The sequence below is a fragment of the Camarhynchus parvulus genome, chromosome 17, assembly GCF_901933205.1.
Source record: "Camarhynchus parvulus chromosome 17, STF_HiC, whole genome shotgun sequence".
Taxonomy (NCBI): domain Eukaryota; kingdom Metazoa; phylum Chordata; class Aves; order Passeriformes; family Thraupidae; genus Camarhynchus; species Camarhynchus parvulus.
In genome coordinates, this window is record NC_044587.1 from 4,833,719 (window position 1) to 4,858,226 (window position 24,508).

General features: G+C 56.7%; 1 protein-coding gene across 1 annotated transcript; it reads right to left on the reverse strand.

Moving 5' to 3' along the window:
• Positions 1-704: 704 nt before the first annotated feature.
• Positions 705-24,508, reverse strand: ASS1 (argininosuccinate synthase 1). Its single transcript, XM_030961272.1, has 14 exons — positions 24,401-24,508; positions 23,901-23,969; positions 23,480-23,668; positions 21,335-21,391; positions 20,849-20,923; positions 17,902-17,972; positions 17,503-17,533; positions 13,731-13,821; positions 11,827-11,911; positions 10,788-10,852; positions 6,887-7,018; positions 3,087-3,243; positions 1,415-1,480; positions 705-926 (listed from the first exon to the last, which is right to left on the reverse strand). The coding sequence occupies exons 1-14, from the start codon at positions 24,506-24,508 to the stop codon at positions 872-874; spliced, it is 1,251 nt and encodes a 416-aa protein (XP_030817132.1). The 3' UTR covers positions 705-871.

Here is a 24,508-nt window from a genome sequence, read left to right on the forward strand (position 1 = left end):
ACGTTGGGAAGCCCCACATTGCTGCTGCTGGGCTGGGGCTGCCACAGCAAGCGCCGTGCTTGGTGCACCCCAGCTCCAGGGAGCATCTCTGCTCCTCTCCAATGTGGGGACATCCCAAAACCTGTCCTTCCCCAGCCTCAGCAGTGCTGAGCACCAGCGCTGAGTGTTTGCATGGTTAGGAAATCCAGTCCTTTCCCCTTTCCTTTCCCTCTGCTTCCACAACAGCTCCAGGTTTCCCTCTCTAAGCCTCCCAGCAAGGTGTGAGCATGGGGACCACAGGGACCTGCAGCTCTCCAGGCACTCTGGGAGAGGGATGCCCTGCCCAGCCTGGACCCAGCACTCCTTTCCTCCTCACCTGCAGCACCACCAGAGGATGTTCCCTGCATTTTTTGCCTTTCCCGAGTCTGCTCTTTAAAACTCACCTTAAAAAGGCACCCAGCTCCCCGCTGCAGCCCCTGGAATGCCTCTCTGAGAGGTGGTTCCCGCTGCCCACCTTCCCCACGAGGTACCACCACCCCCCCACGTCCTTCGCAGCCGCTCTAACCCATCACAAATTCCCAAAGCCGGGCTGGGGGAAACGCTGGCCCGGGGGAGCAAACAAACGAGGCAGGAATAAAGCGATGAAGCCCGGCTCTCAGTGCCAGACCCCGCGCGTGGCTGGGGTTTATTTCTTCCCCCACTTCTCCTCTGATGGACAAACCTCTTTTTTTTAATTTTTTTTTTCCCCCCCTGATTGGATTTCACTTGCAGCCCCGTAACAAAGCCGTCACCTCCGCTCCAGGGAGACGAGTTACAATTACCAATTGCCGCCACAATTAGTGCTACTTCTTCCAGGAATTAGGGGAGCGGGAGGCTCGCGTGCGATTGATTGCTATTCATCCTGCTTTACGGTGACCTTGCTCTGGAGACGATGATATTCCTTCAGCCTGGAAACCGGGATTTGAAAAAAAAAAAAAAAATTAATTGTAAATTAACAGTAAGAACACACATTTCCTTTCAATTAATTTAAGCAGAATGAGGGGGCGTGAAGAGCAGGCGTTTGTTAAGGCCTGTACAGTTTAATTATTTTTTTTTGCCCCCACGAGATAATGTAATTAATCTTAGAGGAGTCGGGGGGACACGGAGCATCGGGGGGAACAAAGCAGTTAACAGGCAAAGGAAAAATTAAGAGCCCATTATGTAAATGCGGCGTGTTTTACAGCCCTGGAGTTGGGAGGGGTCTGAGAAATAAGTAAAATAACAAGGCTGGCTGCGCTGGGGAAGGCTGCAATTAAACAGGGCTGGTACTGGCGGGGCTGGTGGCACCCCACTGCTCAGGGGGAGCGTGCAAAGGGGGCTTGGATCACCCCCAGAGCCTGAGTGAGGATGGGGGGAGCCCTGGGGTGCTGGGGAGGGTCCCCTGGACCCCACAGACCTGAGGGAGTTGATGTTGATGAAGCCGGTGGCATCAGCAGGCTCGTAGTCCCCTTGCACGTTCATGCTGCAGAGAGAAAGGCACTGTCACTGCCTTGGGATTCCCAGGGGAGTCAGGGCTGCCCTTTGGGAAGGGAGAAAGTGTGGGGGACCCCAGACCTGGCTGCTCTGCCCTGCTGCTGCCCCCTCATCCACTGCAGGGGGCTCAGGGCAGGGTCCCTGCCAGCCCCTGGGGAAGGGGCACATGGCTCAGCCATGCCCAGGCTGCACAGGCCCTGCCAGGGACACAGCCCCAAAATTCCCTCCTTGGTCCCTCACGTGCATCATCACCCTTCCGTCATCATCATCACCCTCCCACCATCATCACCCTTCCTACCTCCCCGTGCTCTGGCACTGCCCAGGGATGCTCACCCTGTCCCAGAGCAATCCTGCAGGGATGGCTCTGGAAAAGGGACGGGATCCTGGGCAGGAGACACTGCCCCAGGCATGAACAGGGCTCCAGACAGGCAGGGACAGCCCCACACTGGTGTGGGGCTTTGTGGACCTGGCGGTGATTCCTCAGTGCAACACTGAGCACATCCCCTTTCCCAAGGCTGCAGCCACCCACTGAATCCCAGCTCCAACAGTTTCCTACATCCCCAAAACACACGGCTCATTTCCCAGAAACCACAAACCTTAAAGCAGGAAGTGGAGGGAAATAAAGAAGAAAAAAAAAAAATAAAAAAAGAGTTTACAACGATTTTACCTCCCCTGACGGGCTACAGAAAAACCTCTGTGCTTTTATTTTTGCTCATTCGAGTGGTTCTGACCTGCTCTATAATTACGTTACTTTCTACCTACTGTGCAGAGGCATTTCCACACAGCTCTGCCTCTCACAGCTTTCTCTCGGGTTCCTGTGACGCCGTCACTCAAGGGCTTTCAAACCAGCGATGTAGAAATCAAAAAGAAAAGGAAAATGGTTGGAGACGCAGGGAGAATAAGTGCCCCTGCTTTTCTCTCCCTCTCTCTTTTTCCTCCGTCCCACCCCCCTCCATCCTCCTTTTTTTTCTTCCCTTTTTTTTTCTTTTTTTTTTTTTTTTTACTTTATTCATTTAATCTCTCCAAGTGAGAGAGCAAAGCATAATGAAGGGTTGGGACGGATTATTAGGAGCTGTTGATTTTGAGGGGGAGGGAAGGGGGGAAAAAAAGCCAGAGAAGAGAAAGAGAGAAGATAATTTGACTCCGACTGATCTAAACTCATTCGGGTGTATTTATGGCTTATAAAGTGTTTAGAGAGATTGAAAGGAGTTGAGGGAGGGCTGAGGGGGGAGCGAGCAAGCGAGAAAACAACATGAAGAAAAAGGGAAAAGCCAGAGGGGGAAAAAAAAAAACAATATTGACTTGAAACATGGCTCATGCTTCAGCTGGATGCTGGGCTGGGCCCACGGTGTCACCTGGGGATGGGATGGGATGGGATGGGATGGGATGGGATGGGATGGGATGGGATGGGATGGGATGGGATGGGATGGGATGGGATGGGATGGGATGGGATGGGATGGGATGAAGAAGGGTAGGATGGGGATGGGGAAGGGGAAGGGGATGGGGGAGGGGAGGGGAAGGGAAGGGGAAGGGGAAGGGGAAGGGGAAGGGGAAGGGGAGCTCACTGTCACTTCTGCCCACCCTGCCCCACTCACCTGACCAGCTCCTCGTTGTAGAGGGAGCGTGGGGACTCCCTGCCCAGGATGTAGACGTGGCCCTTGAAGACGGAGAGGCGCACGGTGCCCACCACGGGCTCCTGCGAGCACCCGATGCACTCCCGCAGGAACTCACACTCAGGGCTGTGCCAGAAGCCTGGGGACACGAGATGGGATCAGCCAGGGGCTTGGGGAAGGCCAGAGGGACCTGGGACCCCAGGGCAGCCTAGGGTGGTCCCCAGGCTAAGCCTTACAAGGCAGAGCCTGGGTAATTTCCAGGGAAGGGATGCAATTGCAGGACTGGGTGAGGAAATTAGATGCTGGGACACGCAGGTTGAGCCATGAGGGATGGAGATCTCAGGTGTTTCTCGTCTCCTCAGTGGCCCTCAGGATGGGAGAAGAGGGTGGAAGAAACTAGAAATAGGCCATGGGACCATCCTTGCTCCAGTTCTGCTGAGCAGGGGTGATTACGCAGATGAAAAGGTTTGTTAAGTAGGAATGAAATCACCACTCAAAATCCACCATCTCGGGAAGGCCAGGTGGAGACAGACAGATGGACACAGAAATGGGGGGGGGATCAGCTCCCAGACCCCAAGAAAAGGATGAGCCATTGTCCCCTGGGATGGGCAGAGCAGGGGTCTGCCCAAAGGGCCAACCCCAGCCTGTGGACTGTGCTCAGGGGGATGCAGCCCCACAGGAACACCTCAGCCCCAGCAGCTCTGGGAAGGGAAACCCCCTCAGCAGTGGGGCTGTCACCCCAGCAGTTCCCATTCCCCACCCCAGAAGGATGCAGAGCAGAGTGCTCCCCCAGCTCACACAGCCTGGGCTGGCACTGGGGCTGCACTGGCTGTGCTTTGGGGCACAGGGCTCTCAGCACCTTCCAGGCCCCCAAGGTCAGTGAGGCTCAGCTTGTCCCTGATGCCTCTCATGAGGAAGTTTGGTTTGTCCCCACTGTGGTGCCAGCACGAGGAGCTGGTGGCACACAGGGGAGCAGTGCTGGCACCCCAGAAAACTCCATCCAACCCCGACCAGCCTCCTCCTGCCTGGCTCCAGGGGGGACAGCAGCCCCTGGCAGCCCAAATGCCCTGAGCTGAAGGCCTGGCTGGGTGTTGGGGTGATGTGCAGGCACACCCCGAGCCCCCAACCACATCCTGGGGGAGTGGCTGGGGCACTGCAGGTGCATGGAGGGGCCGTGCCCTGCCTGCCACCCCCACGCCCCTCCTGTCCCTAGGCAGGGTTATTAGCCAGGGAGTCCTGGGAGACCGGGAATAAAACCTGGGAGATGCAGGAGATAGAGGTGGAGAAAGAAAGAGCCCATTCACCGCCCTCCAGGCGTGCCCCGGTTTTATCTCTCCCATCTCACACCGGTGCCCTCTCACCTTTCCCTTCCCAGCTGGGCTCTGGGGCTGAAGCCATTAAAGAAACAAATAATTTCTTCTGTTGTTTGGCCTCACCAGCCACTGAGCAGGGCTGTATCCTGCAGCCTTGTCCCCGGGGTCGGTGTGGCCCTGCTCCAAGGCACAGCACCACGGTCCTGCAGCCCCTCAGCACCAAACCCACCTCGCCGAACTGACCCCCCTCAGCTGCTCCACTCCAGGGGATTTGGGGACCCCTTCCCTGAAATCAGCACTGCCATGCCAGTAGCAACCCCAGCTCCAGGCAAACACACTCCTCTTTTTGATCCCCACCCTCCAAGCGCAGCTCTTCAACTAGCAGGATTGATGCAAAAAATCCCCTTAAAAATAACCCCCAGACACACTAAAATAATAACCAGCTGCTTAAATCCTGCCTCTGACAGCTCCAGGTGGGAGGAAGCATCCCCCCCTGCCGACCCCCCACTGCAGACCCTGGAAGCGATCCCCCTTAATGACCTCCCCACCATCCTGCCCTAATCACGGCGCAGGCAGGGGGACAATGGCATTTCCGCACCTGGAAAGGAGGGAACGGCTTCAAAGCCACCCCTCCACAATGGGATCAATAGGAACAGGGGGAAGATAAACACTAATTCTCCTAAAAACGGGACTAGCTGCAATAATGAGGTGTTAAAGGAAGGCGAGCTTGAAAACCTGGCCTCGGGCACGGGGGGACCCACGGGTGCTTTTTGCACCCTGCTGGGGTTTTTCCTTGGATTTAGGATTGGCTGGCAGGGGAGTTTAGGACCAAGCTGGGAATCCCTGGGGATTCAACACGTGGAGCCAGGGAAACAGCATCCTCTGCCTGGCGGAGGTGGGGAGGGAGAATTCGAACCATGATTCCCTCAGTGGCTTTTTAACCTGGTGGCTGCACAACAAGCCAGTGGTTAGGAATAAACAGACAAACAGGTTTAGGCCTGAACTACCAAAAAAAAAAAAGTAGTCAGAAGAAAGGCAGGCCAGGTGAAAGTCTAATAAAAATGGCCAGGGGTGGCACTGGAGAATGAATGAGGGCAGGGGCTGAGATCCAAGAGGAAGGTGACAAAGGCTCCCCAGCCCCTGTCAGGGCCCTAAAATGTGATTTCAGCAGCAAAGGGGCTCAGGCATTAAATGCTGATTGCTGAGGAAGATGCAAGAGTGAATGTCCTTGGAGGGGAAGGTGACAAGCACTGGCACAGCAGCTGCAGGGGACAAAACCTGACCCAGTCCTACTGAATCTGCTGCTGCCCAAAGCCTGAGCTCCCAAAATCAGGTTATTGCAGGGTATCTCCCCATGGAGGACCCCACAGGAATCATCCCAGCCCTTGTGGTTAGAGACCCCTGAAAAGTGATGGAAGCAGCTGGGAGGCTGAGAAATCAGGGCCTGTGAGTGACAAATGTTTGGCCATGGGGCAGGAACCTCCAGGGGTGACAGCTCTGAGCACCCAGGCGTGGGCAGAGGGGCTTTGAGCCTGCTTAGGCCATTCTGGGCTAATCCTGCTTCCTTCAGCTTAGCACCAGAGCCTGGGTGGGGGTGGATCCGTGGAGCAGCCCCCAGGGCAGTGCTGGTTCTCCCCCCAGGTGCCAGGGCAGGGAGCTGCTCCTGTGGCGCGGGGGAAACGCTGAGCTGCGACCCCCCAGACTCAACCCACGATCTGCTGCTGCACAGGAGGGAGGACGCAGGGCTTCAGTGCCGGGTGAGCCACTATCCCCTCGTTCCTTATGGCTCCCAGCCCTCTCCAGGCAGCGCTGTCCTGTCCCAGAGCAGCAGCCCCAAGCCGCAGTGCCCCTGTGTGGGCTGCGCACCACATAGCACAGCCAGGATCCTGCATCCCTCCTGAGAGAGCCCCCTGTGCCACTCTGCCAGGGCACAGGGACACTCCAGAGCCCCCTGTGCCACTCTGCCAGGGCACAGGGACACTCCAGAGCCCCCTGTGCCACACTGCCAGGGCACAGGGACAGCTCTCCAGCTCCAAATGCCCTGGCAGGGTTTGAAGTTTAAAGTTTGGGCGCCCCATATCCCAGATATGGGAGGCAAGGACAGAGGTGGAAGGGGTTGGAGGTGGGAGCTGGGGAAAGGTGACAGGAGAGGGGACAAAAGGATGGTGAATTACATCCAAGTGTGCTGGCTGGGATGAAGTGGTGGCACTGGGCTGGGAAAGATTCCATGAGAAAGCCTCACGGAATATGGCATTGCCTCCCAAAGGCAGGCACGGAGCTCCCTGGGCAGGGAAGCAGGCACAGTGTGGGGTTTTGCCCAGTCCAACCCCACCTTTCTCCCCAGGAGCAGCCTCAAAACCCACACCTCAGTTTTGCCACCAATGGGACCCGCAAGCTCCAGCAGCAAGGAGGGAGGATGAGGAGGAAGGCTGGGAGGAGGCTGCTGTGGCAGCACTGGACTGCACCTACCGTTGTACACCAGCTCTGAGAATTTCAAGGAGAGCCCCTGCTTGATTTTCCTCACTTCCCGGTCCATGGTGAAGGCCTCGATATCTAAATGTGCATGGTACAGGATCGTTCCTGCTGGGGTCTCATAGATACCTAGCCATTTTTCCAGGCAGGGGGAAAAGCAGAAAAAGACAGAGAAACGAATGAGACCCAAACTGTCAGCAAATGACAAAAAATAATGACTTGGCTGACAGAAGGAGCCGTGGTCGAGCGCATTCAGTCTCAGCTCGCTGTAAAATGCATCTGTCATTATATTCATGCTGGGGCCGAGACAGTCCACTCCGCACCTTGCGGAGAAAATTTCTAGATTCCCCTCTTTGAAGAGGCACTCTGACGAGGCTAAATGACAGGGTTTGGGAACCGATCCCCCCACCCATCCGTGCCCAACGGTCTGCAGCTGAAAACCTGTAATTAGCAGAGCGAGCGGGGCACAGGCATGGGGAGCGCGCAGTGCCCTCCTCTCCCCGCGGCTGCCGGAGCCAGCGAGGCTACCTGGGGCTGGCAGGGCAACTCCTTCGGGGCTGGCAGGGCCCCCCCAGTCCCTTCCTGCTGCCCCCCCATTGCACGAGGCCTGGGGATGGAGGGTGTTTAATTATTTTGGCGTGCTGCTCCTTTGTTCTAGCCGTTCGAGGCTTGTTCTGAGCGTGGTGTGGTTATTTGGTGTTTAAATGCGAGTGTGGCCAGGCGGTTCTCCCGTCCATGGAGGTGGAAATATTGTGGGGAAACGCTGAGCTGGACTGGCTGTGAGTATGTGATGGGAAAGGCTGTGAGCTTTAAAGGATTGTCTCCTCCAAGCCCAGCTCCCATCTCCTGCACCATTGATCCTAAATCCATCTGGAGTCCAAAATGCTGCAGGCAGTGGTGGGGTCACACCCTGAGCTCCGCAGCCAGGACTGTGGCAGCAGCCCAAGGCTCTTCCATCACATCTCATCCCAAGCCAGGGCTGTGGAGCTCAGGGCGTGACCCCACAGCCAGGGCTGCTCCAGCAGCATGTCCCCGTCCCCTGCCCACAGCAATGGTCCCTTCCCAGTGCTGGGCAGCTGCTGTGCTGCAGTCCCGGGAATGGCAAAGGGAACCAAGTCTCCACTGAAGGGGATGTGTCCCCAACCAGCCCCAGGAGAGGCTGAGGGGAGCCCACAAGGCTCAAAGCTTCACCAGGCTCTGCTCTCCCAGTGCCCTGGAGAGTGGCACAGGCTCAGCATGTCCTGTGCCAATGTGGCCACAAGAAGATACAACAGGATCCACAAGGGCAGCAGCCCAAGGCTCTTCCATCACATCTCATCCTAAACCCATGATTCCAGCATCCTACAGGACCACAGTCTGACTGTCCCAAAGGAGAGCCAACCCCTCCTCTCCAGCCACCCCAGTGGTAATGCAGCCCAGTCCCTGGGGCAGCTCAGGTGCTCACCGAACATCCATTCCCTCAGGATGTGGGAGCAGACAGCCAAATTAACACCAAAACCCAGCTGTCCCCATGGGCACAGCGGTTTGGGTCCATGCCTTGACCCCCAGCTCCTGCCACTCTGGGGGTGCTGGGGGACAGGACCAGAGCGTGTCAGCTGGGGCAGAGGGGAGGGCAGCTGACAGCCACTCTCCAGCCTCTGCCGAGGAGACAAGAGACACCTTCAAAGTGACACTCGCACAATCCCCAAGTGTCTATTTTCCTCTCCCCATGTTTACAGGAAAAAGACAGAGGTGTCAGCACTGCAGCCCAACGATGCTTCAATCACCCCATAATTACTGCTAAGGAAGGGGGGACGGGAGCAGGGGGGACAGGGAGGGAGGCAGCGAAGGAGACAGCTGCTGCTACTTAAAATTTTCTAATTTGTAACCTCGGCTGTCACTTCACCTCCATCGGAGCAATTCTGCTGCGCTGAGTGCAGGCTGTCACTCCCGACGTCATCCCTGGGACAGGAAGGGATGTGCTGCCTTCCCGAGGGGAAGGGCAGGGGGATGCTGTGCCCACGGGAAAATGCTGCCCAAATTTCCACCCCTGGCCCGGGGCTGAGGCTGAGCCCTCAGGCCCAGTTTTTGTGCTCATAGCAGGGAAAGGGTTTTCCACTTTCCTCCTCCATCAGCTCAGCGCATCCAGAGGAGGAAAAATGAGGGAGCCAAGGGGAGGAAAAGCCCCAGCCACCAGCAGCTCTCAGCTTTTGGCAGCGGCTGTCCCCCTCCTTCCCTCTTCCTCCCCACTGACTTCATTTACCTCACTTAATTAGCCCCCCTTCGGAGTTAAAAAGATAATTTGATAATGAGGGAGTGAGCGGGAGGCAGAGGCAGGGCCGTGCCCCCCGGCCCAGCCGTGCCCCCGACCCTGGCACCCTGGAATTATTCACCCTCCTGCCACTAAAACAAACAGGGCCAACCCGAGTTAATTGGGCTTGAAAGGCTGCGAGTGGTTCCGTGTGCCCCTCGCCCATTAGGCCTTAACGAAGTCCAATTAGGAGCTTAGTAAAAATCAATGCAAATGAAGTTTTCCTCTTCTCTGACTTCCTGGGGCTGGGAGATGAGGAAGAGGAGGCACCTTTGCTGCCACCTCCACCACAGGGAAGGCTCTGGCCGTGCTGCTGGCCGTGCCTCAGTTTCCCCTGCAGAACCCCAAATCTGCAGGACAACATCACACTGCTGGGCTTTACAGGATTTTCTCCTCCAAGCCCAGCTCCCATCTCCTGCACCATTGATCCCAAATCCATTTGGGGTCCAAAATGCTGCAGGCAGTGGTGGGGTCACAGCCCGAGTTCCAAAACCCTGGAGGAGAGCCGGCGCCTGCAGCACCTCCTGTTCTGACCTGCTCCATCCCACACTCCCTCTCTCCTGCAGAGCGCATTTATGGGAGGTTTCTCTCAATCCCCAAAAGCCAACCAGGGGCGGGATCCTGCTCAAAGCAAGGAGGGGGAGGTTTCCCCAAGGTCTCATCCCCACGGGGAGCCACCCCAGGGTTTCCTCCCTGCAGGGCTGGCCCGGACCCCCTGGTCCCCCGGCGCAGCGATCGCTCGGCGGTGTCACACAGCAGACAGATGTGACAGTTAAATGGGGTTTGGAGGAATTATTAAATGCTGGAAGGGTCACTAGAGCGTGTCAGTGGCTCTTAGAAAAAAAATAAAGCAGATTTTGACAAATTACTCAGCATCCTGAATGCAAATGCACAGGCTGGCGTGTGCAGGTCGGGGTTTTTTTTCTTGCTTCTTTTGGTTTTAATTTGATTATTCAAACTCAGATCAAATGATTTGGGGTTTTGTTTCTTGCCCTGTGGTGGGGAAGAACACTGCAGGCTTAGTTTTACCGAAATATTTGCTGTTGTCCTGCACAGAGGGCAAGTTTAAAGAAAGGAAGCATCTAATTAAGTATTAACGAGATTTAAAACAAAAGAGTTGGAGCAAGGAGTTGGGAAATGATGCTGAGCCACCTCTTCAATTAGTTTGCACAGGGCAGCTTGCTGCCTCCAGAGGTTTCCAATGAAATTCATCCCAATGGAAGATCAATATTAGGAGACATGGACTCAAAAATGTGCGGATAAATCAAATATTTGCATTTTTTAAAAATATCAAAACAGTAATTTGCATCAGCTTCCTGTGGTTTGCACAGGTATTGGAGAGTCAGAGCCTGGTGTGTTTGCTGTGGGGACAGGTCTCACCTGGGGACACCGGGACCCCGGGCTGGTGCCAGCAGTGGCAGTGAGAGGGAAACTGCTCTCATTAGAGAGCAACGAGGAGTCCCTGCCATGGGGAAATCTCTGCCAAAAGCTGATGGGGAGGCAAAGGCTGAGGGCTGCTGGTGTGACCTGAACCAGAGCACCCCAGGATAACTGAGCACCCATCGTGGTTTTCCCATTTTTTTTGTCTTTTCCGGGCAGTGCTCTCACCTCTGGACTTCATCCCAACGAAGCGATTCTCCACGATGTCGTTGCGCCCGACCCCGTGCTTGCCCCTGTCAGGAGAAGGGAAGTTGCTGCAGTCCCAGCCCCACAGGTGGGTCAGAGGGGTGGACAATGGGGAAAAACCCCAAATGACAGCAGGCCAGCCCCTGGGCAGCACTGCTGACCAGCAGCAGCAGGGACAGAGATAAAGCAGGTGCAAGGAAATGGATTTTTCTCTCCACCACTTGCCACTGGGGCTACCACTACTGCAGGCAGCCATGGCATTTAGGCCACTGGGCAAGGAGACAGGACATGGCATAGCTGTATTCCCAAAGCACTTTGAAAACCACTTATTAACCATTTAAAAAGTGAACAAAGTGGGAAAGTTCATTCCCATTCACCAGCAGGAGGATAAAGGCACAGAGGAGGATGGCCAGGGACTGGGTGGCACTTAGGAGGGATGGGTGCCCTTGTGGGCATCCTCATGGGTGCTGCTGTATTTTTGGGCAAACTCCTGAGGATGGTTCTGTGCCAGCAGCAGCAGAAACTGGGCATGGGGTGGCACATGGAAAGAAAACCCCAAAGGAGCTGCTGCTGTGGAGACAGGAACAGAAAAGGGCAATGAGCCTGGCCAGCAGGTCTCCATTCCCCAAAAAGTCAACTCGCCACATAAAAAGGACACTGAGCCCTCTCAGGGAGACAAGGCAAGGCAAGATGTGGGAGAAGGGGGTCCAGGACTGAGCTGGGACAAGAAGTAAAGACAGGGGCAGGGCAGCTGGGGCACACAGGCAGCCCAGAGAATGCTCAGAGGGCTTTTTAATCCTCCTCACAGCCAGTGAGCAAAACCCTGAGGTATTTATACCCCTGTGCTCCTGGCCTCGGTGCCCAGCTCTGCTCGCTGGCATTTATGGCACAACTGGCACCATCCCACCGCTGGCCACCATCCCTGGGCTCACCAGGATGTGAGATCCTGCTCCCACCCCACTATGGGTGCCCTGGGGACGCTGCCCTGTCCCCTCTGCTGGCCGGACAGGGTGGCACTCACGCGATGTCGTTCAGGTACACAAAGAGCTCCAGCGCCGAGGAACGGGTGGCTCCGTCCCCAGTGTTGGTGACCTTCACTGGGACACCTGCAGAGGCGGGGAGAGAGGATGGGCAGGATCAGCCGGTGTCAGGATCCCCCCGGAACATCACGCTGTGGGCGTTGAATAGATGTGACAGATATGAACTCTAAATAACTTCTTAAAAAGGCATATCCAAGCTGGTGCGAGGGGGAGGCGAGGGGAGGGGGACCCACCTCGGGAGAGGAGCGAAATAAATAAATAAATAAAAGGCCATAAAAACGTCACCCCCCCTCTTTTTTTCCTCTCTCTCCTCCCTCTCTTTTTTTTTTTAGGGCCTGTGAAATTGCAACCAGGCCCTTAACTAATTGAATTTCACGCTCCGCAATTGTCTTACGGCGCTGCACCTTCTGTCCCACCAGCCCTTGCTGGGAAGGGGGGACAGAGTGACAAATGTGTGTCCCCCCCCTCCTCTCAGCAGCACGGGGGGTGTCTGGGGGGCACCCCCAGCCCGGGCTGCTCGCACACGCACGCACACGCACCCCGCGGCGGGGCGCTCCCCGCCATGAATTCATTATTGCACCTTCCCTTTCTTTCCCCACTCTCCTTAATTTTTTTGGGTTTTTTTTTTTTTTTTTTTTTTTTAAGGGCACTGGGCAGGAGCAAAGCAGAGCGGGGTGATGGTGATGGTGGTGTGGGGGTGCTGAATAGAAAGAGGCATTTTTTTCTTTAGCGGTGTGAAATGAGCAATAAATGTATTAGGAAGCTGACAAGGGGGCTGCGGAGCCCACAAAGAAAAGCGGTGCGGAGTTGGAGGCTAATCCCCCCTCCATCTGCCCTCCTCATTACCATTTAACGCACTATCAGTTGCCAATCAGCCTCAATGCCTCCCTTTCTAGTCTTTATTATATAGGCGCCCGCAAGAGCCCTGTCTAGTGACGGGGGCTGTCAGCTCCCCCCCAGCGCCCCCCCCTTAAACCCCCTATTTTCCAGGGGTTTATAAACTCAGTTGTAAATTGCTATTAAATGTAAACTCGCGGCAATAATGAACCTTAAGCTGCTTCTCGGCGTGGGCCCCCCCACCCCGCGCCCTCCCCTCGCCCCGGCTCTTTCTCTCCTCATCCTCCACCGGGATATTGGCCGGGGTCCGCTCGGCGAAGAGCCGACAACGTCGGGGCTGTTGTTGCTGAAAGCTGCTTAGCCTTTGAAATAGTTAATAATTAGATTAAAACTTCAAATAAATTAACTAGGGGCTGAATGGGCTGCCGGGAGGGGGGGCTGCTCCTTGCAGGGGGATCGTTATAATGGAGCAGGGAGGCTGGCGGTGGGGAGGGGGCGTCCCCTGCCAGCAGGGTCTCCCCCCAGCCTGTGCTGGGCTCGCCCCTGCTGCCAGGGTGGGTGGTGGCACGGGGATGTGGCTGGCAGAGGTGGAGATGCTGCTCAGTGTCCTCTGCTCTGGGGCTGGGCTCTGCCTTGTGTCCCCAGGGATGCAGTGGAGCATCCCTGTCTCTCCCCATGAAAGCATCACCATCCAAACCCTGCTGAGCAGCTCCCCAGCTGTTACCTGGCCAGCATCACCTGCATGCCCTCAGAGCCACCTGCAGGAGAGGGGACCCTGTGCCCACTGTGCCCTGATAGCAGGTGAGCTCAGATCCTTTTCCACTCTCAAGAGGGGTCCCAGAAAGCCCCTGGGATCTGAGCAGACCCTCTGCACTCCTCAAAGAGCCCTGGTGTGCTGCTGCACCATCCTCAGCCCCAATGTCAGAGTCAGGGCCCACCCATCTGTCCCCAACCTGAGGGAGCTCCCAGCTGCCAGAGAGCCCCAATCCAGCTGGGAAGTGGGGCCTGGGGACCCAGGGACAAGGCCTGGCAGCAAGGAGGCTCTTACCCCGCTCAAACTCGATCTCCAGCACGTCTGGGGTGTCGGGAGACTTGGCTGGATCACAGGTCTTGGTGTAGAGCCCGGGAGGAGCCTGGTTCTGCAGGAGAGGGAGAGAAGAGGGACAGTCAGTGGCATTGCCACGGTCAACCCTGCTGGCAGCCCCAACCCGGAGTGCATCCCCCATCCCAAAGCACATCCTCCATCCCAAGGGTGCATCCCCCATCCCAAAGCATATCCTCCATCCCAAAACACATCCCCCATCCCAAGGGTGCATCCTCCATCCCAAAGCACATCCCCCATCCTAGGGGGTCATCCCCCATCCTAAAGCACACCTCCCATCTCAGGGGTGCATCCCCCATCCCAAAGCACATCCCCCATCCCAGGGGTGCATCCCCCATCCCAAAGCACAGGACCAGCACGGCACCGGCGCTTACCGGGGGCCCCGGGAACAAAGGGGTTGGCAGAATCAGCCAATTTTTCCCCTCAACTTGATCTCATCTTTTCCTCCACCGCCCCCACAGCTGGAGGCGGGCTGGCTGAGGAGAAGCAAGTCAGGCAGGGAAAAGCAGGGCGCCGGCAGCGGGCGGGCGGGCCCCGCGCGTCCCCGCGCCGCGGCCGGGCTCATTCGGCGCTGACCGAAAACGCTGATGAGCAGGCCTGACCCCAGCAGGTGCTCCCGGCACACCGGCTCTTTCATGGTGTCCCCGGGGTTAATACACACGGGGGAAAATAGAGCAGCAAAGCAAAAACCCATTTCAGAGCACATCAACCTTTATGTATATATATTTTTTTTTTCTCTGAGATTTATAGGGAAGAGGCATCTTATCTCCATCAGAGCCAGGCCAGCAGAGGCTCGGGTGCCGATGGTGAATTGCTGCAATTGAAGTGCGTGCCAGAAGGGGGTGGGGGCCGGGAAATGTAATATAAAAAAGCTTTCCGGCCCGGAGAACAAATGCTTTGCAATTTCACATGGCCCCTCAGCACTCATCCGTGATGCCACTGCACAGGCTGACCCCAAAATACTTTCAGATCTGTGTTTGTAAACTCCTGCCTCCAGAGGGACTCCCCACCCAGCCACAGCTCCAGGAGGTGGAAGGGGAATGGAGGCACAGAGCAGCCAGGGCGCTGCAGCACCATGGAGAGTCAAGCAGCCTTTTAAAGGTGGCAAACTGGCATTTCCCCACTAAACCCAGCTGGGCAGAGCTGGAGCTCTGGGTGTCTCTGGGCAGGGAGGCTCTGCCTGCACCCAACGCCTGGCCCATGCTCTCCCTGTTCCTCTTTTCCTTTTTTAAGCACAATTCTGCTCACTTAATCAAATCACAGAATAGTTTGGGATGGAAGGGACCTTTAAATGTCCCTTTTCCTCCCTTCTCTTGCATTCCAGCAAGGAAAAAAATGATAAGGTATAAAGCAAGTTAAGGAAAAAAGCCCCATAACAATCCATCCAAAAGTGATTGCTTAAAAAAAAAAAAATAAGCTTTTTAAATGGAAAAGTAATTTCTCTACAGAAGAAATTTTCATCTAAAAACTTTTCCAGACTAGCAACAAGAATTTTAGTGAAAACTACAATTTATTTTTGTCCAAATGTATTTATATCTGCTGAACCACTGCCAGCACCTGGGGGAACCCCACACAGCTGCAAGGGAACCCCATCCCACCCTCCACACTGGGGGGACCCCTGCCTCACCCCAAACCTGGGGGTGCACATCCCAACACCAATCCTGGCAATACAGACAGAGCTACCCAAGCACTCCGTGCAGCAAACCCCTCCTCAGGACCCATTTAATGCCATTTTTGTCCCTTTCCCTCGTTTTAAGGGACAGGCACTGGCTCATCTCCCCCGCGCCCCCACGCACAGATTACACGGGCTGTGGATTTCAATTTTACATCGTCTGGCCTTTCCTAGCCCTGATCACACTTATTAACTAGATGAACCTGCGAGAGATGATGAAAAACTTTGAGTTCAAAAGGAAAAGGTGGAGGGGGGTGGGAGAAAAAAGACCGGAAAGTATTAAAAACTCTTTACTAAACATTGGAAGTCAAAGTCAGGTAGTTTCCAATTTTCCGAGCCAACTATGAAAACCCCCATTAAATAAAATAACTAAATAGAAATAAAAGTGACATTTGGCTTGCATTCCATCATTACGGTGTGAGTCTGTCCTCTTTTTATTCTCTCTCCTAAAAGCACAGTTCAAATGACAAATAGTTTGTTGCAGTGTATCAATGCCTTCTATTTATCCCTCCCCGCAGGGGGGCTAGTCCTGCAATGTCATCTTTAAAGGGAAGAGAGGGAAAAAAGGGGGGGAAAAGGGGGGGAAAAAAAAGGGAAGAGTGTGTGGAAAGTGAGAGAGGGAGGGGGGAAGAAAGAAGCAAGAAAAACGGGGCAAGAAGAGAAGAAATTGGAAGCAAATGGTCCATGAAGTAAACCATGATGCAGAGCTATCGATGCCGCAAATGGTTTATTCATCCGGCTGATATTGTTGTGCCCGGGACTGAATGAACTCTTTCAGAGTGCCATATGAAGTTAAAGCAAGTAAATTTCTATCTTTCTCCACATTAGCTGCCTCATTGCCCTTCAATCGGGCCTCACAGAGGCAGAAAATAGCTCAACCATCTGCTTTCAAATCCCTGCGTTTGGCAGGTCCCGGGGGTTTGGGGAGGGGAGCCCGCCGTGCCTGGCACCCCGGACCTTGCCAGGGCCACCTTGTGCCCAGCACCTCTTCCCGGGCCGGGCGGGGGACAGCAGCGACAGGGACAGCAGCGACAGCAGCGACAGCCCGCTCCGGGAAGGCGCGTCCAGCACTGCCACAGGGTGAGGTGCCCGAGCAGGGGATGCTCCGGATGGGGTCAGGGCACTGCTCAGCCCCGTTTGGGAAGGGAACGGGCTTGGCAGAGCCTGGGGAGTGTGGGGCAGAGGAGAAGCGCTGGGTGGGGCAGCTGGCTCGGGATGGGCGCGGGTCGGGCCCGTGCCACCTTCAGGTGAAGCCGTGAACGCCCATCCCGCTGCCAACCGCTGTCCCCGAGGAGGAGACCCCACGGGAACCCCGCTCTGACCCACAGACACCCCTCGGGAGGGCACCAGAGGAGGAGCGGGACCCGCTCTCCACCTTCACCTTCCTCTTCCTCCCTCCCCGCCGCAGGCACGCGTCAGCCCCGCTGCGGGAGCGGCTGCGGGCACGGAGCTCCAGCGGCTCCGCTCCCTCTGCGCCCGCCTTCCCCTCCTCTCCCGGGCTGTCTAATTAGGCCTGATGGATAGTTTAAATAGATAGTTTAAATAGAAAGTTTAAATAGCGGCCGGGCCGGGGAGCCGCTGGAGCGTGAACGGCGCAGGCAGCGCCAGCAGCGCCGCGGGCACGGCTCGCACCGCCGGAGATGCGGCGCTGTCACCGGCCCCTGGTCCGTGCTGGCAGCCAGAGCTGGTGGCCCCACGGGTGCCCACAGGGTCTCCAACACCACCACCCACCCAACAGGAGGTTTTATCCCGCAACGCGATGGGGAGCGGGCTGGCGAAGCGAGGAGGGCTGGGCGAGCTGCAGGGGACACCCCGAACGTCTGCCACCCGTCACCAGCACCGCTTCTAACTGCTCCTTTAACGCTGCCCGCCACTCTGTCCCCTCCGGTGTCACCCTGGTCCCTTCCCCTATTGAAGCTGGCAATGAACGCGCCGCGGGCGGCGGCGGAGCCTCCCCGCACACACGGGCGGCCCCGCCGTGAAATTTCCAATTAGGCTGCAAATACACGAGACGCCCCCGGCCCCGTGGCTGCCGTGATCGATTACCTTGGGGTTCTCCAGGATCCCGGCTTCGTAGCTGCAGCAGGCAGGGAGGGAGAGAGAGGTCACTGCAGCACCTGCAACTTTGCAACCCCAAAACCCACCGGGACGAGACCCCCGCTCCCACCCAGCCCATGAGGATGGACATAAGTACACGTTAAGGATTTCCAGAGCAACCCTGAAGGGAGAGCCAGGCTTAGGAGAGTCCAGGAGATGAATGCTGCCACTTGGAATGTGGACAACTAGATAGAAAGGGAGGATGGAGGATTTGGTGTCACCCGTGGTCAGCGTGTGGTGGGGCAGCCTGAGGCAAAGGGCTGTTCTGGACATGTGGGTTGGACGGGACTGGGGCTGCAGATCCCAGCTCTTCACCTCATGGGAGTTCCCACCTGCCCAGCTCCTCACCTGATGTGCATTAGGTTCTCATCCATGCTCCAGGGCGTCTGAGGTGTCACAGGCACTGGGATCCCATGTTTCTGCCAAGAAAGGGAGAGTGGGGGTGAGCCAGCCTGCAGGGACAGCCAGCCCTCACCGATGCTGCTTCCCAGCAGGATCAGCCCCAAAAGCACAAAGGCACAGCCCATGGCACCAGCAGGGCAGCACAGAGCGACGTGCACTCCCATGTCCCTGAGCAACATCAGCTGCCACCACGGGGGCCACCTCAACAGGGACATCAGGGACACTGTGTGGCTGGGTGGGGGGAGAATGGCCATCCCAGCCCTGCCACAGGCTGAGGAGGGGCCCCAGAGCACCCCGTGAACCCCAGAGATGGGCACCCCAGCAGAGACCTTGCCTGCTTTCCCCGGCTCCAGGGCAGGATGGTGCAATGATGCCCTCAGGTGTGTGATGGGATTGTTGGGGTGTTCATTGCAGGGCCAGGAGCTGAACTTGATGACCCAGTGGGTCCCTTGCCGCTCAAGGTGTTCCATGATTCTGCAATTCCCCCAGCCAGGCTTCTCAGCAAGGGGAGGTGACACCAGGATCTGAGTCCCCAAACCCACAGGACGCTCTAGAGCCCACAGAGGACAAAGGCTCTGCCATGAGGGGACAGCAGCACATCCTCCCAGCCTCGTGCACACCCTTGGTGAAGCAGACACACCCCAGGCAGGCTCAGTGCCCAGGGACGGGTGGCCCCACAGCTGCTGCCTGGCCAGCAGGACTGCAGCCCCGAGCCCAGCTCCCTAACAAGGTCACCAGCCTGCCATTTATCCACTGACACTTCAATGGGGGAAATTGCCTGTGAAAACGAGGTGAATACGTGGGGGAATCAGCGGGAGAGGTGACAGCAGCAGGCTGGAACTGGAGCCAGCGGGGATGTCACCCACCCTGCAGGGACACCGAGTCACAATGTGCTGGCTGCGGGGTGGACATGGCAAGACAGGGATGGGGACAGCAGCTCCCACTGAGCCTTGATGTGTCTGTACAGCCTGGGCAGCTCTGGCATTGCAGTGTCACCACAGCAGGGACTCAGTGAAGGGCTCAGCTGGAGGCAGGGGCTGAGGGGACATTTCTTGTTTTGCCAGGAACAGGGGAAGGAAATGCTTGTGGTTGCTGGATCACATCCCTCAAACCCTCACCTGAGGTGGGAACAAGGTTCTGAGATCTCCTCATGCTGCAGGGGGACTGACCCAGCCCTGCTGCTGGGGGGACATGGCCTCAGGCTCATGGGTTCTGATTTGCTGGTTCCCCACCATAATTCCAGCATAGGGCCTGCTGAGACCCCCCATTATCCAACCTAGATCTTCTCTGGCACAAATTAAGGCCATTTGCTCTTGCCCTATCTTGTATTTGTGAGAAGAGACCCAGCATTGGCACACCCATCTCACCTGAGGTGTACAAATCCATCTTCCAGACCTGAACACCAGTGATCTTGAGCTGCCTTGTGCCCTCTGCCAGCCCTCTCCTGGCAGCTGGGGAAGCCAGTGCTCCCCAACCCATCCTCACCCCACTTCAAAGAGGATCCTCCAAGGCCAGACCCAATACCTACAGAGCCTAGGCAGCCTTTGCTGGAGCCAGAGGTGCCAGAACCAAAGAGGGATGTTGTTCTCAGCTTCACCTGGCTCTGCCTGTGGCCAGGCTATTCCTGGAGCAGCGCCCAGGAGAGTTTGGCTGCTCTCATTCAGTTGTGTGAGAATGAAGCAGCCCCTGGCACAGATTTGCTGCCAGAGCAAGGCTGGCTTCAGCCCCTGGGCAGCAAATCCATGGAAAGAGCTGTGCCACAGTGAAACAGAGCCTCACTTTCCCTGGCACCAATGGAGCCCCAAACATCATCATCTTCCAATTCTCCCAGCGCCAAGGTGAGCACATGCATGTGCTCAAAGGACCTGGCCATGCATCTCTCTCTCCTCAGGATGAAAAAGAAGGGAAACCACCTTTTTTTTTTTTTTTTGTTACAGATAAGCAAAGACTGAAAAGTACTTAAACCCTCACCCACAACCTTTTTGCTCATGGAATGGGGCCCCAACCCATTTCATTTCCCTTCCTCCCCCTTCCCAAACAAACAAAACAATCCCCACAACCAAACAAAACCCCCAACCCCAAAACACATGTTCCATTTTCCATATAATAAAACCACGGCGCTCTTAATAACTCCCCTATTCGACAATTTGTTTGGCAACATATGGAAAGCTCTCGTAAACTCTCCCCTTCATAATACAGCAGCAGATGGCAAACACAATCCTCAACACACCACGCTCTCCTGGCAGCCCTAATGGACTCAGAGGGCTCCTCACCCCACGCCACATCCCTCCAGCTCCACACCTCTCCTTCCCTGAGATTACCCAGGCAGATTCAGTGGCAGCTATTTAAAAACTGAAGCAATTTTCTGGTTTATGCACAGAGCTGACTTTTCCCTTTTGATTGATTGAGCTGAGTTGTCAAGCATTTCCATGAAGTCGCTAAAAAAGAAAGGTACCCTGGTGGGCACATAAAAACCTGATGCAAAACTTCTAATATGTTTTATTGTAACTTGTACTTCAAAAAGGAAGGGACAACAGAGGTGAATGTATTTGCTTTGTGTGTTACACAAGTCAGGGAGCTGGGACCTGTTTCCTTGGAAAGAGGGTTACAATTAATAGCCAGGTAATTATGGGGCTTTTAGAAAGGAAGGAGAAAAAGAAATAGAGGAAAGGGGGGTGGGGGGAACTCTGACCAGGAGGCTCCTGAGTGGTGCTGCAGGGATGTCGTGCAGGGTGTGCTGCTGTCACCTGCCAAGCCTGGTAAGCATCCTGTGGTGGCCCTGAGCATCCCATGGTCACTCCAAGAATCCCACGGCTACCCTGAGCTTTCACAGCCACTCTGAGCACCTTCTGCTGCCCTGGGCATCTTGTGGCTACCCCACACCAGCTCCTACCTTGGCATAATCCATCAGCTCACGGCGCCCAGGAAAGCGCTGGTAAAACTCAGGCAGCCTCCACGGTGCAACAACCTGGCAGGAGAGCAGGAGATGAGAACCCCCCTGCCCTCTTGTTGCCCCTGGGAGCCAAGACCCACAGGGTGTTGCTCCCCCAGCTGAAATTTAATCTCCCAGCACAAGGTGGGAGTAAACCAAACCCCGACCCTAACCAGGCGCTGGATGCAGAGGGAAACAGGCAGCATCGATTAGCCAGCAGCTGCCTTGGTACTGGCTCCTCTGTGGCCTCGTGGTGTTTGGGGTAAAAATAGATCAATTAAGGATCATTACAGCCCCCTGAAATGCCAAAACGTCGCTGTGTGCAGCTGGTGGCTTGTTAAAGTGAGGCAGGGCCGTTTGCACGGGTGTTAAAACAGAATTCCCAGCAGCTGCACAGGGCCAGGAGCCCGGCACTGGGGAGGCAGGGGATGGTTTTGGGTGCCTTACCTTGATCTTGGGACACAGGGCATAGCAGCTGAGCTCAAAACGAACCTGGTCATTGCCCTGAAACAGGGAAGGAGATGCTGAGGGGTCACCCCAGCCCAGGGTGTGACAGCACACACAGACACGCACACTCAAACTCACACACACACACACACACACACGCACACATTCAGCCTCTGAGGAGCTGCTTGGCTCCAGTCACAGCTGCCCCTTGGGCACAGAGGGTAAGGATCCTCTGTCCTGATCATTCCTGCTCCATCTCCATGGCTGGTTGGAACGCCAAGCCGCCTTTCCTGTAGCTCCTGATTGCTGTGTGTTCAAACCAGGTTTGGGTATTTTTTCCCCCAAAGGCACCAAAGGACAAAGAAGGAAGAGGGCAAGGTGGGGGTAAGACCACAGCGAGCAGAGGGATGCAGAAACTCATCATTAAATAGCTCAGAACCTCCCTTTAGCTAAATTGTCCCTTGCTGATTAGATCCCACTAATGAGTACAGGTAGCTGGGAGGGGGCAAGGAGCAGCAGGAAGGCTGGGAATTACGAGCACTTCCAAGGGAATAGCACTCACTGAAACCAATTTTCCACCCTCACCACGGGGTGTAAGGACCCCCACTTCCCTGCCGTGGGCCTGGAGGATACATTTACACCGGGCTGGGCATTCCCAGAGGACTATTACACACATCCAGCAGAGCACTCAGCTCCCTCCCGGGCCCGGGGCTCCTCCATCTGCTCGGCAGCAGCGGGATCCACACCCCAGATGGTCCCATTTGAGGCTCCGCAGCCGGGTCGAGTTACCGGCAGTCCGTCCGTCCGTCCGTCCGGCCCTGCCCGTGCCCGGGGCTTAATGGCTTGGGGAGTGCAGCCACCGGGGGTGCCCCTGCCAGCAGGGATGGCTGGTGGCACCTGGGGGCAGAGGGGACACCGTGGTGCTGGGGGTGTGCTGCTCCAGGGCACCTCTGAGCCGGAGCTTTCAAGAAAAGCTTGGTGGGGATGGATAGGATGGACAGAAAGGGGGGCAGGGTGCAGGGACCCGATTGCAGCAGGAGAGAGAGTAATTCCGGGCATGTAGCCCCCCACCCCATCTCCTGGGTGCTGGCAAGTCCCTCGGCTGTCTCCTGGCTGCATTTCACATCCCCTTTCTAGCAGGGTCCCCACCGAGGGAACCCCCAAACCCATTGCGATCCCCCCGGGAACCCTAAGAGACTCTAAGGACCCCACCTTAGCCCAAGGAATGCGCTGTGGGAGGAGAAGGAGGCACCGGCAGGTCCTGGGCTCACCCGCTGAGCCCTCACCTGCCCCAGGTGTCCAGGGAGCGGCTGGGGGTGCCGGGGGTGACCCACGGGCACGTCCCGCAGGTCCCACAGCCCCACCACGCTCCCCGAGGGGGATTCCCCCTCTCCAGGAACGGGCTGGCCCCGAGAGTCCCTTTGCCACGGTCTCTGGCTGCCTCTAGCGGCAAAGCGTCCTCCCTGCGGCCGGCGGGGACAGCGGGGACGGGGACAGCCGGGACAGGGACGGGGATAACGACAGGAACAGCCGGGATATGGACAGGAACAGCCGGGATATGGACAGGAACAGCCGGGACAGGGACAGGAACGGGGATAGGGACAGGAACAACCGGGATAGGGACGGGAACGGGGATAGGGACAGGAACGGGGATAGGGACACGAATGGGGATAAGCACAGGAACAACCGGGATAGGGACAGGAATGGGGACAGGGACCGGCACAGCTGGGATAGGGACAGGAATGGGGACAGCGACCGGGAGGGCCAGAAGTGGGGACAGGAATAGGGACAGGCTCTGGGACAGTCGCACCAATTCCAGGACAGCCCTAACCACGCCGGGTTGTGCTGGCTCAGTCTCAGCCGGCTGCTGGCCCGGGCAGCCTCAGCATTTTGAAATTCCTGCCAGACACAGAGTGCTCAGCTGTGACTCCAGCCTTCCCAACAGCGAGACGGAACCGAAATTGGGCACAGAAACCCCAGAAGCGAGGAGGAAGTGTTGAAACACGGCCGAGTTTTGCACAGTCCCCCCAAAACACCCTGAGCACCCCTCCTGGCACCCCCAGCTTGCCCTGCAGACTGAGCAGCTCCCTCACCCGAGCACCTGGAGCCATCCCCCTGCCCGGTGCCCGTGTGCCCCCTGCTCACCTTGCCCGTGGCCCCGTGGGCGATGTAGGGGGCTCGCTCCTGCTGGGCGATGCCCACCAGCCCTTGGGCGATGCAGGGCCGTGCCAGGGCCGTGCCCAGCAGGTACCGATCCTCGTAGAGCGCGCTGGCCTGCACTGCCGGCCAGATGAAGCTCTCCACGAACTCCCTGCTGACGTCCTCGATGTAAACCTGCCAGCAGAGGGACCCTGATGGAAGAGTTGCTGCTGGGGAAACCCTCTCTGCAGTTTTAGGAAGAGTGCAGCAAAAATCTCTTTGCCTCTCTTTTCCTAAATGGCACTAAAAGGCTTTGGGGCAAATCCTCTGGAGAAAGGATTTCTCATTGGCACAATCGCCTCTCTGGGGTGTGTGAGACCCCAGGGTTCACCCCCATGGTGGGGAGCAAGGGCAGGGACACTGTTACCTTCTTGGCCCCCAGTGCCAGTGCTTTCTTTCGTGCTGCCTCAAAATCTTCCTTCTGCCCAATGTTGGCCTGGAAAGCAGTAAAAAAAAGAGACTCGGTGTGAAACAAGGCCACAAAACCCAGAGCAAGCCCAGTTTGGCACAGGGCACCATGCGTGGCATGACAGAATCCATGGCGGCTGAGGACACCCAGGATGGGCAGGAGGGGAGTTCCACCCCCTGAGCTGGATATCTCAGGGCCATGCCCTGCTCTGCCAAGCCCTTTGGCTCTGCCCTGCTTCCCTGCCTTCATTAGCAGAGGGTCATTAGCTGGCAGGGACAGGCTGTGCCACACAGGGCTGGCAGCTCAGCAGAGCAGCAGTGAGCTGGGCCATGGTTAACCAGTGTGAGCAGGGTCACACCCACAGCACACACACACAGCAGGACCCCCACTGCTCACCCAACCCCCCCAGACCAATGGCCCTGCACCCCCTGCACCCCCAGGGACAGCCCAGAGCTCACCAGGTAGGCGATAACATCGTAGCCCTGCTCCTTCAGCCACACCAGGATGCAGGAGGTGTCGAGCCCCCCGCTGTAGGCCAGGACCACTGTGCCCTTGGACTGAGCCAT